Source organism: Protopterus annectens, chromosome 16.part0 (genome assembly GCF_019279795.1).
Source record: "Protopterus annectens isolate FY-2018-M chromosome 16.part0, PAN1.0, whole genome shotgun sequence".
NCBI classification, from domain to species: domain Eukaryota; kingdom Metazoa; phylum Chordata; order Ceratodontiformes; family Protopteridae; genus Protopterus; species Protopterus annectens.
The window spans coordinates 827,422,410-827,437,871 of NC_056750.1; the positions used below are offsets into that span (position 1 = coordinate 827,422,410).

At 39.7% G+C, this 15,462-nt stretch overlaps 1 protein-coding gene across 5 annotated transcripts in view; it reads left to right on the plus strand.

Annotated features, from left to right (window-relative positions):
* The window catches only part of LOC122790683 (LIM domain transcription factor LMO4-A), a 139,497-nt gene extending 127,070 nt beyond the window's left edge, over nucleotides 1-12,427 (plus strand). For all 5 annotated transcript variants that reach the window (XM_044058218.1, XM_044058221.1, XM_044058220.1 and 2 more), the window contains exon 5: nucleotides 11,457-12,427. In XM_044058218.1, the coding sequence (XP_043914153.1) occupies nucleotides 11,457-11,465 (9 nt within the window). In that variant the 3' untranslated portion in view covers nucleotides 11,466-12,427. The remainder of the gene's footprint in view (nucleotides 1-11,456) is intronic.
* Nucleotides 12,428-15,462: the final 3,035 nt, after the last annotated feature.

The following is a 15,462-nucleotide window of genomic DNA, read 5'->3' on the forward strand; positions in this document are numbered from 1 at the left end:
AAGAAGAGGGGGAGGAATGCCAGGGGGCTGGTCCAGGGTATGATCACCACTCAAGACCTGTTTTAATGAGGCTTACTAATTGCTTGCACATTAGCCTTTTATGAAGAGTGCCTTCCATTAAGGCCAAATTGGGATCCGCTAGCCATGGGAGCACTGGAGCTGTAATTGGAAACAGCATTGCCTTCCCTTAGACCCCCAGCTGTGGATCTGAGTTAGCTAAGTGGGACTTTCTCAATGTAAACGGATGATATGTGAAGAAGCAAGGGAAGTAGAAAAAAGGAAAAATCTATGTATTTTGTAATATAATATGTGCAGGCTGTTCCCATTAGTGCCAAGGCAAAAACACTGCAAACCTTAAAATGAAAGGTAAAGAAATCCTGAAGTGCTTACTACTTTACTGTATGCAAGCAGTGCTGATTTTAAAACCCTTATCTCATGTGAATTCATTTTAAATTGTTTACAGATTATCACTGTTCACCATAGCCGTGGTAGTTATAATACACATTCACATACAACAAGGAGAGGAATAGTTAGTTTTTGGTGCCTTGGCTGCAGTACATTTAACTAGCTAATCTAGTTCTGTCTGTGTAACCAGGTGGGCACACCAGACAGTCATGCCCAAGTTCTAGAACTGGCATAAAGTTTCAGAAGAGAAATGCGCATGAGAAATCGATATAGGCAGTTCCAAGTTGTGCAAAGAAGACTATTCATCTCCCTATTTATAGAAGTCAGTAGAGGTGGGCAATGAAAAGCATTGTAATGCATATGCAAACGGATATTTTAATGACAAAAGTAGTGCTGGTGACGTTAAACCATTATCTACAATTAACCAAATGGGTTTATGTAGTGGGGGAAAAAAGGAATATGAGATTTCTGAAGAAACCGTATAGTAGTTTAATCTGAGTATAAAACTCTTCAGTGTAAACCCAGTAAACTAAGCCTAGATTAGCAGAGTAGTTGAGGGACGGGCTAAAATGTGAGACTGCAGAGCATTGGTTTGAGGATGGCCAAAAGATACTAGGAAGACTGTTAAGAGATCATCTGACCCCTGGAAATGGCATGTGGCTGTAAGAAGATGAGCAGTTTAATGTCCTGCAAGACTTTCAGCTAAGAAGTACGAGTGATTTATTTGCAAGGTGTAACCACAGAGACTTACTCATGTCTGGTGATGTGAAGTTAAATTGGCTAGGGTAGAATGGCACAGTGGTGTAGAGGTTAGCATTGTTGCCTCACACCAAGAAGTTGTCTGGTTCGATACTTGTCTGGGGTGCCCTCTGTGTGGAGTCTGCATGTCCTCCCTCTGTTCATGTGGGTTTCTTCCAGGTGCTTCAGTATCCTCCCACATTTCAAAGACAGGACACTCTCTTTAAATTGACCCTATGTATGACCGTGTGCATGCAAATGTGTGGTGCACCCACTGAGGAGGGTTGTGCCTTTGGCTAGTAACCCAATCCCATAATACCTGGATCTGCTATGGAACAGAGTGCTGAAGGGCACTTATTGTCTGATGTGCTGTATGCCCAGGTGTGGCTCCAGGCCCAAGAAGTAATATTAGGAGCCAAGTCCTAGCTACAATGACATTCTATTTGTGTTTGTTAACTGGGTTGATGGACTGGTTCTTGGACTTTTGCCTGACACTATCTTGGAGCATACTGCACAAAATTGCATAGATGTCGGGTAAGTCAGCTCATAACACAAAGTGACATACAAGTCATACTTTCATTTCATTGCAGAAGGATGTAGAAATATTGCATTCAAGCAAAATTGTTAATTTTGTGTGTTCATTTTTAGGACTCCTGAAGAGTTTACATGGACGTTTTTCAGGCATACATTCATGCATGAAAAACGTCCATAGTGAGATAATCTCACATTTTCCTTTGTCTGAGAAGGGAGTTTATTTCTAAAAGTTATCGTAAGAAAACATTTTTCAAGACAGAAGTGGTTTGGTAGTATTTTATGAGGTTGTTTTGAGAGTTTGGATTTCGGGGATGAAAATTGACTACTCATGGTAAGATATGGTATTGTAGAGCAGACCGGAACAGCTGAAGTTGTATGTCTGAAGGAATAAAGTAAATTAAGCTGAATTGTGTACATCTGCAGAGCATTGACCAGCAGTGCTCAGTTTAGGGTTTGAATCAGGATGAGCAAGTGTAAGCTAAACTTACAATGAAGTAAACTGTGATAGTTTTATTTCCAGTGAGGAAGAAAGCTGAAGTAGATAGTGTTTGCTAAAGTTCTGTCTTTGTATATTGACTGTATATGAATACGTAGGTGAATAGTTTACTGTGCCTCTGCATTGGAAGAGTTCTTGACTCGTATGCTCATATTTGTGCTGCATTGCATGTCTTCCATCCATTATTAGCTATGGGTAGTGCTGCACTGGTGCACATTGGGGACCTTATTTTGTCTGTGTACCCTGGTTGATGCCTGGTGAAACCACAGGTGCTGTTTCTTTTGCATGCATATTTTTCTTTTTTTCTTGCCTGTCTGCAACTGATCTAGAGTGGAACAGTCAGGTCATTCTGACTTGTTTAGTGCAGATGTGGTGGAGAGTCCTGCAGATGTTCCCACTGTAGTATGCTTAGTCCCTCAACAAGGCTACTTCCTTGGTGCTGTGTAAAGAGCCTGCAGTGACACTTTGGGTAATGGTTAGAGGCATCTGGAAGAAATGCACATGGTCTAGGGTAAACCAACTAACTGCATCAGTATTATCTGAGTTTGTCACCTTTACAAGGCAGTTAATGGCAAGTTGTCTGTGCACTGTCCAGGAGAGACAGTGTGCTTGGTATGCCTAGCCTTGGTATGTTCTAGCATTTCCTGCTGTTCTGTTGGGTGCCCTTTTAGTTCTTGCCAACAGCAAAGACCAATTAAACCGGGGACTGTGGATGTCCTTGTGCCTGAATGTTCCATTTAAACTTGCTACTTACTCATTCAAGTCTGTGGTTGGATAGGAGGCTTTTCTTTCCAAATATGCTTCTGTAGAGTCGCCCTTCATACTCATTAGGCTGTTTCTGCACTTTCTTGACTGGTGGGACAGCCATGCATGAGGAGTGAGGTGTTGCCATAGCCATGCATGAGGAGTGAGGTGCTGCCATAGCCATGCATGAGGAGTGAGGTGCTGCCATAGCCATGCATGAGGAGTGAGGTGCTGCCACAGCCATGCATGAGGAGTGAGGTGCTGCCATGGCAAAGAGCATCGTAGCTGCCCAGCTCATCTTATTATCTTTTGGCACAGTGAAAGAGAAGTGCTCTGTGCTCTGTTTATATTTTTAGGCAAATCAGATAGTGTTCCAGCACTGAAACAACTTTGCAATTGGTTAGAGTCTCATGCATTGAATTTTTAATCGGTGGCTACTGTTTTAGAGATGTCAAAGATGTGCGCAGTTTTGAAGCTGCTTCATTTATTTACATTACTTGCAACAAAGTTGTTGTGTCTTTCGGCTTTTCCCGGTTAGGGGTCGCCACAGCGGAACTCTGGTCCGCTAGTGATTGGCAGATTTTTACGTGCCGAGTTGCCAGCCCTGATGCACAACTTTCAATGAAGGTACGCCCATTCATGCATGTCTCCACACAGAAGACTCTGTAACTGAGAATCGAACAGGACAACGTCTTACTGTGAGGCGACAACGCTACCGCAGCACCACCACCGCAGTTCTATCCTTTTATTTTGTTGTTTGTAGAGGCTGTCTGATGTTGTTAGTAGTGGCACTCTTTTATAAGAAAGGTTGGATGCTGTACCTTTACCAGAGTGCATCTTTCAAAAGTAAATCTGTAGTGCCTGTCCTTTAAATATTCCTGATTAAAAAAATAAAAGTAATGAAAGGAATGTCCCAGAAACATCCAAGTGTAAAGTGATGCGTTTTAAACATTTAGATGTTTTCTGAAATTGGATAGGTGTCTACGTTGCAGTGAAGTTATGACACGCTGAACACATCACAGTTGGGGTAGAGATGTACTACAGTAAATTGAAAAATAGGTTATGCTAAGTGGAGAATGCATTTCTGGGGGGGGGGGGGGGGAGTCTTAAGCTTTCCTTCCAAGGAAGGCTTTATTCTAGGTCTATTGCAGAGGTGAGCTTCACTGTGAGAAATCTGGCAATTAATGTAGCTGGTATTAAAAGATGGATACAGAAAACGAATAAGGTCTAAAGGTGATCTTTTGGGTTATGACTTTTATACTGTCACAGAATCCAGTTGTCAGTGATGTTGAAGTTTGGTGACTAAGGATTTTTGTGCCCAGCAAAGAACTCTTTCTGATTTTTAGTGCAAAATCTTGTATTTTGTTTTCTTTCACTTTATTGAAAGGGCATTGTTTGCTTAACGGGCATTAAGATCCCCTAATCAGTTGGTAAGGGGAAACACTGAAGGTCAATTCAAACAGCATTTCCTAACTGATGCAGCAATCTGCACAACTGTTACACAAAGGCAAGTGTGTATTCCTGTCAAAAGCATTTTTAGCTAAGTTGTCTGGTTCCGGCTTCAGCTTCCGACATTAAAGAAATGTAATCCAGGTGATGAGATAAAAGGAGACCTGCCAAATTTTAAGAAGGAAGTGGCAACTGATATGTTATTTTCCAAAAGTACTGGATAAGCCGTGGGATGAATGTCTGATGCCAGTAAATTCTTTGATATCAGAGATGTGCATTGTCTTACAGGGCATGTTGAGCAGTGAGGAACTGTTCCATCTCATGAACTGGCATTTTGATGTGAAATGTATACAGTAGAAGTCGCATGCTTTGTTACAAACCTTGAGGTTTTACACTCACCTGCAGTACTCTGAATATGTTGTGATAAGAAATTTAAAATTTGGTGTTGGTTCTCTCCTAGTACAAACACCACTACTCCTTCTGCAGATAACACCAGGCTGTCCCTTGTTAAATAAGAAAGTATTTTGCACCTTCAGTAAAAACTGAGCGCTATTAACTGATGTCTTGTATATTGTTTTAAAATTTACAATGCTGTTTCCTGTAATTAGTGTTAATGGCCTAATTCTAAATTTGGGCAGATACCTTTTGATCCTGACTCATTGTAAAAGGCTTTCCATGTAAAATGTGGTATTGCGGGAGATGGGAGTTTATTACCCTCCGTTTCTCTTTGTGTAAAATGTGTATAGCAGATACATGTTTATAATGTTGAAAGTTGCATGCCCCCCCCCCCATCCCAGTGATCTTTGAGATCACTGTAAGAGATTCATAACTTCCACAATACAAAGGGCAGGTGTATTTTTGGAGGGGGTGGTTAACAAAGCAAAAGTTTTCTGCCTGCACTCCCTTACTAAAGTGGACATATTCTTTTATTGTGATGCTGGTAAACCGAGTTGTTGGAGGATGGGTTGGGCTACGGTAGAGGAAACTGAATTTGGCTAATGGAGCAGCGGTGACTCTCCTTGATGGCACTATAGTTGGGTTCATCCTTTCCATAGCCGGTTTTAGGCACCAGCGAACCCTGCGGTCGCTGGGGGCCCCCTATTCCCTGGGGGCCCCCAACCATAGCAAGTTATCTTATCCTGATATTTTGTTACATCTGTAAAACCAACAAAAGCTAGTGCAGCAATCTTGCATACTTAATAAATTATGAGGGTAATAACTCTTATTTATATCTCCTTTAAAATTCAAAGATATTTCTGGTTGTAGTAATGGTGTTTTGTCAAGTAACAGGCATCAGAATGCCATTAAATATTTTACTACTGACATAGTGCTCCTGGCTTAGTTAAACCCTGCTTTTGGAAAATTTCTCCACTAAAACTAACTACATAGCCAGCTTTTAGTCCCTGCAAAACCATAGCTACAAGGGGCCCCCTTAATCATCTTTGTCTGTGTGGGGGCCCCACAAAAGCTGCTGCTGATTGGGGAAAAATGAGGAATGAAAAATGCATTAATTTCCTAATTATGCTCTTTAACATGAACAGGGCTGTGATATGACCCTGTTAGGATGAAGATGATAATGAACATGAACAATATAAGCACTAGAGGGATCAGCAGGCCAGAGTGACTTACCTGAGTGCAAACTTTGGATTTTAAGAAGAGCTGATGCTTCTGATCATCAGGGATAGTTTCTCTTTCAGGTAGTTTTATAACTAATACCAGAACATCAGATACTATAACTCAATTTCTTTGCTTAAGAATTTAGTACAATCCCAAAATAATAGAATAAATGCTCAGAATCATAAATATGTTTAAATATTTCTCTAATTCACTTAAAAGTTACTAGAATAACATATTTTGCATCAACATCTATTTTGGAAAATAAGTATAAAACTCAGATGTCTGGATTGATTGACTGTAATCCTAAATGATTTACCAGCAAATCAGACTTTTACGAAGGATAAAGCAAAAGTATGAACAAAATCAGGGAAGGTCTGTGAAAGTAGGGACAGTGACAAGTATGCATTACTCCTCAATGAGATAAATCTTACCGCTTCTGCTGTTTGACGACTGCTAAACAGCAGTGACTAATCTGGTGGGCAGTACCAGTGTTGCACAAGGCATTGCTGTTTGCTGAAATAAGTACATAACTAGTACTGCTGTGGCGTGTGTGTGTGTGTGTGTGTGTGTGTGTGTGTGTGTGTGTGTGTGTGTGTGTGTGTGTGTGTGTGTGTGTGTGTGTGTGTGTGTGTGAGTGTCATCACTGATTTTTATCTGTGCATGCACCCAATAATGCCAGGACACAGACATTATTCTTCTGTGTATCAGTAAAAAATGTACCTAACAACTAATTATATTTCAAAAGTAAGACATAACATATATCACAGAACATTCAGACACTTAGATATTCTTGGAGTCTGGTTGCCCCCACTCACCAGACTGTCTAACTTCATAATGGGGACTCCCTTTATCATCCTTGACTCTGTGGGGGCCCCCACCAAAGCTGTTGCTTGTTGGATAAAAATGTATCAATTTTCTGAATACGCTGTTAACCTGAATGGTGCTGAAATATGACCCTTTTAGTATAAAGCTAATAATAGCCTCTGTTTACAACCACACCCATTCTAAAACCAGCCCTGCTCAAATGTGTGTGTGTGTACATAAAGCTGCTATGGGTTATGAGGGGCTAGAGATTGTATGAATATTACATCTTTAATTTTCATCAGTCAAACCTTAGAGGTGCGCACATGAAGTCATTATAGCTTGTGTTTGAGCTGAGGGGAGTGTTTCTCACAGACCTCAGAGGTGTACAAAGAAGGTTACTATAGCTTGTGTAAGTGAGGTGTACTGCCTATTAGCAACAAATTTGAATATTACTGAAATCATCCTCACAATCACGTACTAGGCACATATACATGTGACTACCTTTGACGGCTGGGGTGAAGAACATGCTATGTATATGTATATCATCAGTCACTTGAAATATATGACAAAGGCAATTTAAATCTCTGCTTTCATCCCAGTCTAACACCAGAGGGATGCATAGACAGTGACTTGTCTTTTTTAGAGGGTTAGGAGGTAGGCAGTATTTCCAGATAAGACTTAAATATGCTAACAACTACTGGCTTGTTAGTTTATAAGCTACAATGTTGTCAGCTTTGAAAATTAAGCCTTGGGCACAAATTATGCCTTGAAAGAAAAAAAAATAAGACTGAAATTCTTTTTTTCTTCATAATTTTTATTTAGGCAACCATTAGAGTAAAATGTTGAGAAAATGCTCTAAAATGCATCCCAGACCATCTGTAAACCTGTGGCTTCTTGGGCCCTGACTTGAGTTATTTCCTAAATGGTTATTACTGGGCTGTCTTGTTCAGGAAAGGTGTGTTGAAGGATGCAAGGAAAACTAAAGCTGAACCACAACAGTGAATTTCTTTCCTTAATCATAATTTCTGTTCAAGCTATTATTGGATGAAAAGGTTGTGTAAAATGCACTTCAGAGCATATAGAAAGTTATGGCTTCTTCAAAAAGCTTAGAGTAAGGCAAAATGTGAGAAAAGGAAGAAAAAGTAACGTGGATGGTGTGGGGAGCCCAAAAGGAGAAGGACTCAGAGGTGAGGACTGGAGGGTGTGTGTGTGTGTGTGTGTGGGGGTGGGGGGGTGGGGGTGGGGGGGGGGGGGTTGAAATGGAGGTCCAGTCATCATTTAACTTTAAGTCCAGACCTGTACATAGACTTGTTGCAATGTATCACTGTTGCAACTAAGTGCCAGTAACTCTAACTGCCCCTTTGTTAGACGGCTCAACATAGTGATAGTGTGGCACATAGGCCTGTTGTAATGTAAAAGATTGTAGCTGCAGGTCTGTCTGTGGATACTACTCCTAAAAGTTTGCAGCATGAAATAAAGGGTTGCTTAGAATGGATGGCATTGTTAGGATGATACTTATACTGGAAGTGCCTAGGGGGCCCCCAACTTGATATTTGCTGGGGGCCCCCAAAATGCTAACACCGGCCCTGATCCTTTCCACCAGTCAGAATTGGGGAAAGTGTTCAGTGAGATGACTGCTGTAATTTTGCCATCTGCTAGTTTCTGCATTTACATATACTTTTTTTTTTTTTTTTTTAATGGCCATTGAGAATCTTCTAAACTGTTTCCTGAATGGTGGAAGGACCCCCCCCCCCAAGAGAATTTGAGTGAAGGTTCCTTCTCATGGACCCATGGAAGAGTCTAGAGTTTGATCACTAGGCACTTAGTTCAGATTAGCCCTCTTAAAGGTCTTCATTACAACATCCTTGTCTTTACAGAAGAAAGGATAATCCCTGGTAAGTTATGACTTCATCCTATTCCTTTCCATGTTTGTAGTGATGAACCTGAAGCACAGGATAAGTACACACCTGCATGTCACCATGGGGATTTATTACCCCCAATAAATGAGTTGAGTTTAGTTTAGTTTAAGCATGGGCTGTCTAACCTGAATGCCGAAAGTGGCCTCTCTCTCTTTTTTTTTCACTCTGATATAAATTTGTGAAGTGTCTTCTGTGATCCTCGGATCCATAATGTTTAGTCAGTTCATACTGAGGAGATGTCCTCAAATAAGCCTGGACTTGGCCTGCAGTACAGACACAAGATAACTGTACTTGCTTGGGAGTTTGAGTCACAGGTTAAGAATGTCAGCCTTAAGGACTTGGTGATAATGCAAAGCTTGAAGCGGGCTTCTTCCCCTCCACCCCCAACACACTCTGCTGAGGCTTCTTCCCCTCCACCCCCAACACTCTCTGCTGAGGTTGCTCCTGTTTATTTTCTCACTACTCTTGTTAATTCCATGAATCATCATAGAGTTTAAGGAAAAGACAGACTGTTTGTATTTCTCTCGGTGGCTGAAATTTAGTGTGCAGTTCGGCACTCACTCTCCCTAAGGAACAGGAAAGCTTTCTGCTTTCTTTACCAGGCATATCCCCCTCTATTTGCATAACATCCAGTTCTGTCTGAATCTAACCCAACATCCATTTCCCTTGTCCCAATTTACTTTGATTGTATGTATGGGAAGCAGTAGATGGCCTTAAAGCCACCCCTTCAGACCTCTGAGTGGAAGTGGTACTCTTTGCCTCCCATCAGTCATTTACAGGCATTTGACATGTTGGAGAAGTGTGTATGCTTAGTGCCTCAGTTTCTCATGTCATGTGTGGGGGTCTCAGTTTTCCACGACTATTCGTGTGTATAGCCTTTTGTTCACCTGTCTTGATGAAGGGCATTTATTGTGGCCCAGCTGTAGGTGGTTAAGCAGCACAATCAGTGTGGCTTGTGTCCCTTCCCCACTCCCCTTGAGGAACCTCACCCCCATTAGGGTGGCCTAATGGTTAAGGTGTTTGCCTTATAAACACAAGGTGCAGGGTTTGAGTCTCACAAGGGATAATTGGCTAGGCTTAAAATGGCTCACAAGGGCAGTTAGCTTAGTACTAACCTATGAACCAAGGACTTAAGCCTGCCGAACATGAAGTTTCTAGGCTCCACTGGGCCCACATGTTTGGCAATGTTTTAGCCCCGCCTCCTATTTGAGATGAGCTTCAAGCTTACAGATGTGTAGACCTTCTTTTACTTCCATTTTATTAGTGTCCTGTCATTTTAGAATGTGGTTTCTGATTTGTCCCTGAAACCATTGTGTTTAAATCCCAGTTTCTTCAAAGGGGTAGAAACTGACTCCTTCATTCCAAAGGTATTCTTTGCCTTTTTGAAAGTAGATGAAAGTAGTTTAGAATAAACAGTTTGTCTATGGAGAAGAGTGGTTCACATTTATAAACTTTTTATTGGAAAGTCCATTACATTCTTTTCCATGACTACGTGACACTAATTCGTATCCCTTTCTGTGGTTCATATGCTCTACAGCGGGAATAGAATCCTCTGAGTATCCTTTTCAGAAGTCCTCGCCAAGGCTATTTGGTCTAAACATTGCAACAGTACTCACAGTATGCAGTGACTTGAGAGGACTTAAGAGCATGGGTTTTGTTTTTTGAAGGGAGTTTGCATCATCTCACTGTTTAGAGTCTTAACATAGGATACTAGGCGACACAAAAATGAACGTTTGCTCCATTCTCTTCTAGCAGGAATTACTCCGGTTAATGTAGTTAGTGTCGCTCTGCTTTCATCGTTGGTGGGGTGTTCAGTTTCTGTATTTAAGATAGGCACTGGAGCATGAAATAATGGTGCTAAAGTTCACGGCAAATCTTCTCCAATCTTTTCAGTTTTAATCAATGGAAAAAGATCAGCTAGAGCATCTTTGCATTTTCCAGATACACATTACTTTTCCTGGCATTCTGTGTGATAAACTGCTTAGCAGCCTTCTTCATGGGAACACATGCTCCATCTGGGCTGTCTGCAAGAAATGAATCGCATGTACTATTCAAATGAACTTTATTTTTTGAAGTAGTGGGCAATATAGAGAAATTTATTCAAAGGTTTATTACTGTCATCACCTGAAGTTTTATTTCAAGCAAAGGTACAAGAAGAGAAGGTGGAAATATACTTGCAATTTTTTAAGGCCGGGAAATTATTACAAATACTGATCTATAACATTCATTTCGGCAGTTATTCATTTTATTGCACACTCTGTTGCGTTTTATGAGTTATGCAGTGTAAAAGTCCATTCTTGTGAAACAAACCATGTGAGTATGGATGTCTGAGTTGCAATGCTGTACTTAGAAGTTATTTACCCCAGGACTGCTCCCTGTATTACTAATGGACAGATGCAGCTCCTAAATGCTTTCTTCCATGCATGGGGTCCCCTCAAATTACCAGTAATATGATGTCAGTTATTCTCATTAGGAGAAAAATATATATGTGTAGACCACAGGATGGGTAACCCAATCTATAGCCAAATGGGATAAGTTATTTTGAGCACAAAATGGAAATTGGCTAGGCTTAAAATAGACAACGAGGCTGGCTAGCCTAGTACTGGCCTATTAACCTGTAAGTTATCTTTATGATGGTACGGATAGAAACTTGATGCCCCCTTTTGTTCGTGTGCTTCTGTGGTATGGAATTAGTAGTGTGTGTATAAAAGTCAGTTTTTTTAACTAATGAATTCTCTTATTTTTGACAGGTTTGTTAAAGAACAAATAAAGAAAATTTGAGCCCTGGTGCCTTCTGCTAACTCGAAGTTATCGATTTCACATCCTATCCCCAGCCCACAATTGTCGTGCTTCTGTTGTGATGCTGCACAATTGACCATGTTGTTGCTGGACTATAACTTATTTTTCAAAAAACAAAAACTCACTTGTGATGCAAGAAGAACAGCAATGAAGCATGGGAGGGGGTGACTTTATCCGTGGAGATCCACCTCTGTCTTCTGGCAGGCTTTTCTTCTTGAAAATTTGGAGCATGACTTTGATAAGAGACTATGTAAAAACCTATAATCCAAGGTTTTGTCAGTTTTTCTCTTTATTTTTATTCACCGTGGTGGGGCAAATTCTTCCTCACAGCCCCAAAGCTTAGGGTGCTGTCCAGAAAGTATTTTCTCTTTGGATAGTTACTCGTGTAACACATTCCTGCTCACATTAAATTCACAAACTTAAAATAAGTACAAAAAAAAAAAAGGAGTCTGGTTCTCCTTGGAGCCTTACAGCGGGCAGTGAAAATTTTTAGTATGAGACATTTGAAAGTGAAAGGGGCAGGGATATTACTGTTACACTGTTTTTAAAGCACTCCCCATTTTCAATTGAATTTGTATGTATTTTAAAATGAACGAAGGTGCATTTTATTTTTCTGTACATTGTGGTTCTTGTCTCTTCAAGACGTATAGATTTTGAGCTGTTGTATATGCAAAAATTCAGAGAGTGAAAAAAGCCAGCTTAAAAATGTAAATATTTAAAAAAAAGGCTAAACAAAGTATTGTGCATTTATTGTCAGGTTTTTATTATGTTTAAATTTACTGGTGTATTGTACTCCACTTTGTAAACAAAAGACTTATCCTGTAAGTAGAGTGGAGGAGTGGAGGCTGCGGCTTTCCTAGATTGCACTTTGCATTGCTGTCTTTTTTTGTTGAATATTAAATCTTAATTTCCATGACAGTAACTGTTGTTTAGCATCTTGCTTGGTAAAAATCTGACTTTTTCATTCTTTCCACAGCATGAAACATTGAGCTGTGTTTTTTTTTTTTTTTCCATTACTTATATAAAGTATTTTTTATTGAATGCCAATTCCTCAAGTGAAACTGAGGATGAATTTTTGGAAAGACTTTCCTAAGGTATGGTGACTTCAGTTGTACCCTAATTATTGGGCTAAGGCCAGGGTATCTGCAGCTGCATGGCAAATGATGGGCACTAGCATCTGTAACTCTGCATTTTTGTTAGAAGAAAAGCACTGAGAATTTTTTTTTTTAGGAAAAAGTATTGGAGCTCCAATTTTTTTGTGACATATGCTGGATACTTCCAAAGCTGTGCAACAGACAGTTTGACTTGCATCATTCAATCCATAACGCCGTGTTATTACTAAACTCTGTGATAACAAGTGTGTAGTAGCCCTTTAAATCAGAAAAACATCTACCTTGTTAGTAACACTAGTGCATTTAGATTAACTGATAGCTAGAAATATCCTTAGGGTAGTTTGCTTGCTCTTCCATAAAATTCATAAGTTGTAGATTTCTTTTAGATTTAAAAGTAAACCTGACGTCCTGTCATGAAACACTTTCATCTGCTTGGTGCCTATTGCCTTAATGTGACAGGCATTAACAAAATACCAAAGGCTGTATTAAATTTTAAAAAGGAGACTGATTTTTCTTGATCCTGCCATTTGCTTAATCTGTTACAGGAAGGTAGGTGCAGGGGACGTTTGCTTATTTCTTTCTGGATATTCGGTTTCTGTATATTCAGACCTAGTAATATTTCAGCATGGGATGAATGTTTATTTTTTTCTAATAGGCTCATGTATTTTCCCTAATGTATTCAAACTGTCTCTCACCCCATTCATTGTAAGCAGGCGAGTCTGCCAAATCCAGGTGCCTGTTAATAGGTGTGTCCTGGCACCACTTAGCAATTTAATCATTTGATCGGTTATATGATGTTGTACAGTGCTGGCAACTCGGTACGTAAAAATCTACTGCCAATCATTAGCGGACCGGTGTTCCTCTGTGGCGACCCCTAACCGGGAAAAGCCGAAAGATTCAACAACGGTGACTGGCGGTGTGGCAGCACGGAATGCACTTACTACTAGCAACCATCATAACTAGGTTATGCCATCAATTTTAAAAATGTTTTCCAGATTCTTCAGTAGAAAAAAATAACACAAACTAGCATATAAAATTCATTTCTAGCTTTCTTAAGCGGCGATATCCTGTGTTCATCCCTGCTAATCACAAAATGTTTTTAAGATCTAAAAACAAGGCCCAGTACTTTGCTACAGTGCAGAATGTGGCTCAGCAGTGTTGTACTCTGGCAAACTTTTTTATGCACTGGGTGCTCCTGTAGCCTGTCTGTTTTAGAAAAGTTTTTATGTGCCAAAGTCTGATTTCAGGTGGAGTTGTAGACAAAGCAGACAACTTTTAGTTAAGTCTCTGTAAATAAAAACTTTTGAGATGAAAAATGTACATACGAAAGATAAGTGGAAAGGGAAAAAATGACTCTTTCCAAAATATATTGCAACTGTAAAAAAGCAGTGGGTCATCCTAAAATATTTGTAATAGGAGTGTGCTGTTTAATTTAAAAAATGAGCGAAAATGCTTTAGAGAACGGGCAAACTATTCTTCATTTCCCTAACGTTCTCCAACGGGGAGCTGTTGTACAAGTAACACACCACAGACATTTTTCAATGGGCAGAATAGTTCTACACAGCAAAATCAGGCACAGTTGGAAGGTATAATGCTTTACATTGTGTCCGTCATTGTCACAATGAGACATCTGTGTTACTAACTCAGTAAGTGGCTATAGCAGGTGTGTGTCTGTGTGAATATATACATGTGTCTGTGTTAGATGTAAAATGCATCCAACAAGGTAGAGGTGATAGATACGCCCCCATTTTATGTAATGTAGCTAGTACACAGAGTGAGGATTTTACGTTGACCGTTGGTGGAAATAGAGATCTGGACAACATGGGTCATGATTATTGATTTTTAACTATTGGGCGCATGAAGTATTTGGAGCACAGTTTTCACTTTATAACAAATAGTTTTTGGGTGTGCATTCTAACGTTACAGACAAAAGAGGAAACTACCCAAAAGTATATATTTGGTACAGTCTTGACCAAAGGTATATTAGTTGTTCTACGATAAAGAAATTTGATTTCTGAGGGATATGAAAAATGCTCACATGTCCAGGTATTTGCAGTTGTAAAACAAAAATGGTTGTTTATTTGGCATCGTGTACCTCCTATGTAGGAAAAATGAGAAGGACATTAAAAGAGAGCATTTATGAGCATGTGTATGAAATGAAAACGTATCTAAACCCACCAATGCTTTGCATAAACACACGACATTGTCTAAGTTTTAAATGATTGTTTTTTATTATTGATAGAGTAAACACCACAGATTGGTGGGGTAATGGTGAATTATTACTTCAACAAAAGGAGTTGAGGTGGCAAATCCATTTAAATGCCACAAGTAAACCATGGCTGAATGATTTGTCTTTGAATTGTGTTTTAAACACAGAGCTGCTGTGTTGTATACATATAACATAAATATATATATTGCTTTATTCTTTGTTGCACAGTTCTAGGTTTGTCGTAGTTTATTATGTGTAGTATTTGATTTATATATACTTGTTAAAGTAGTTTTATTATTGCTGCTTAGCTGTGACTTAAGTTCACAAATAGTATTGAATTATTGATGATTTTTGATTGGTTAGGAATGGTTTAAGTTGATTATGGAGTGTCATTTTATGAGGACTTTATCTCTGAAGTCTTTGTTTAGAAGATGAAAGTGCTTAGATCCATTAAAAAGGTTTATTTCATTTTATTTTAAATGTTTCTTGTCAAGCCGTCATTTCGAGCAACTTGGTTTTATGTAGAACAGAGCTTTAGCTGTGGTGGTGCACTGGGGGAGATTGGTGGATGTAGATGTGTCTGTTCCATACAGTTTGCAACCATTGTGTGGTTCTTCCAACAACGACACATTAGGC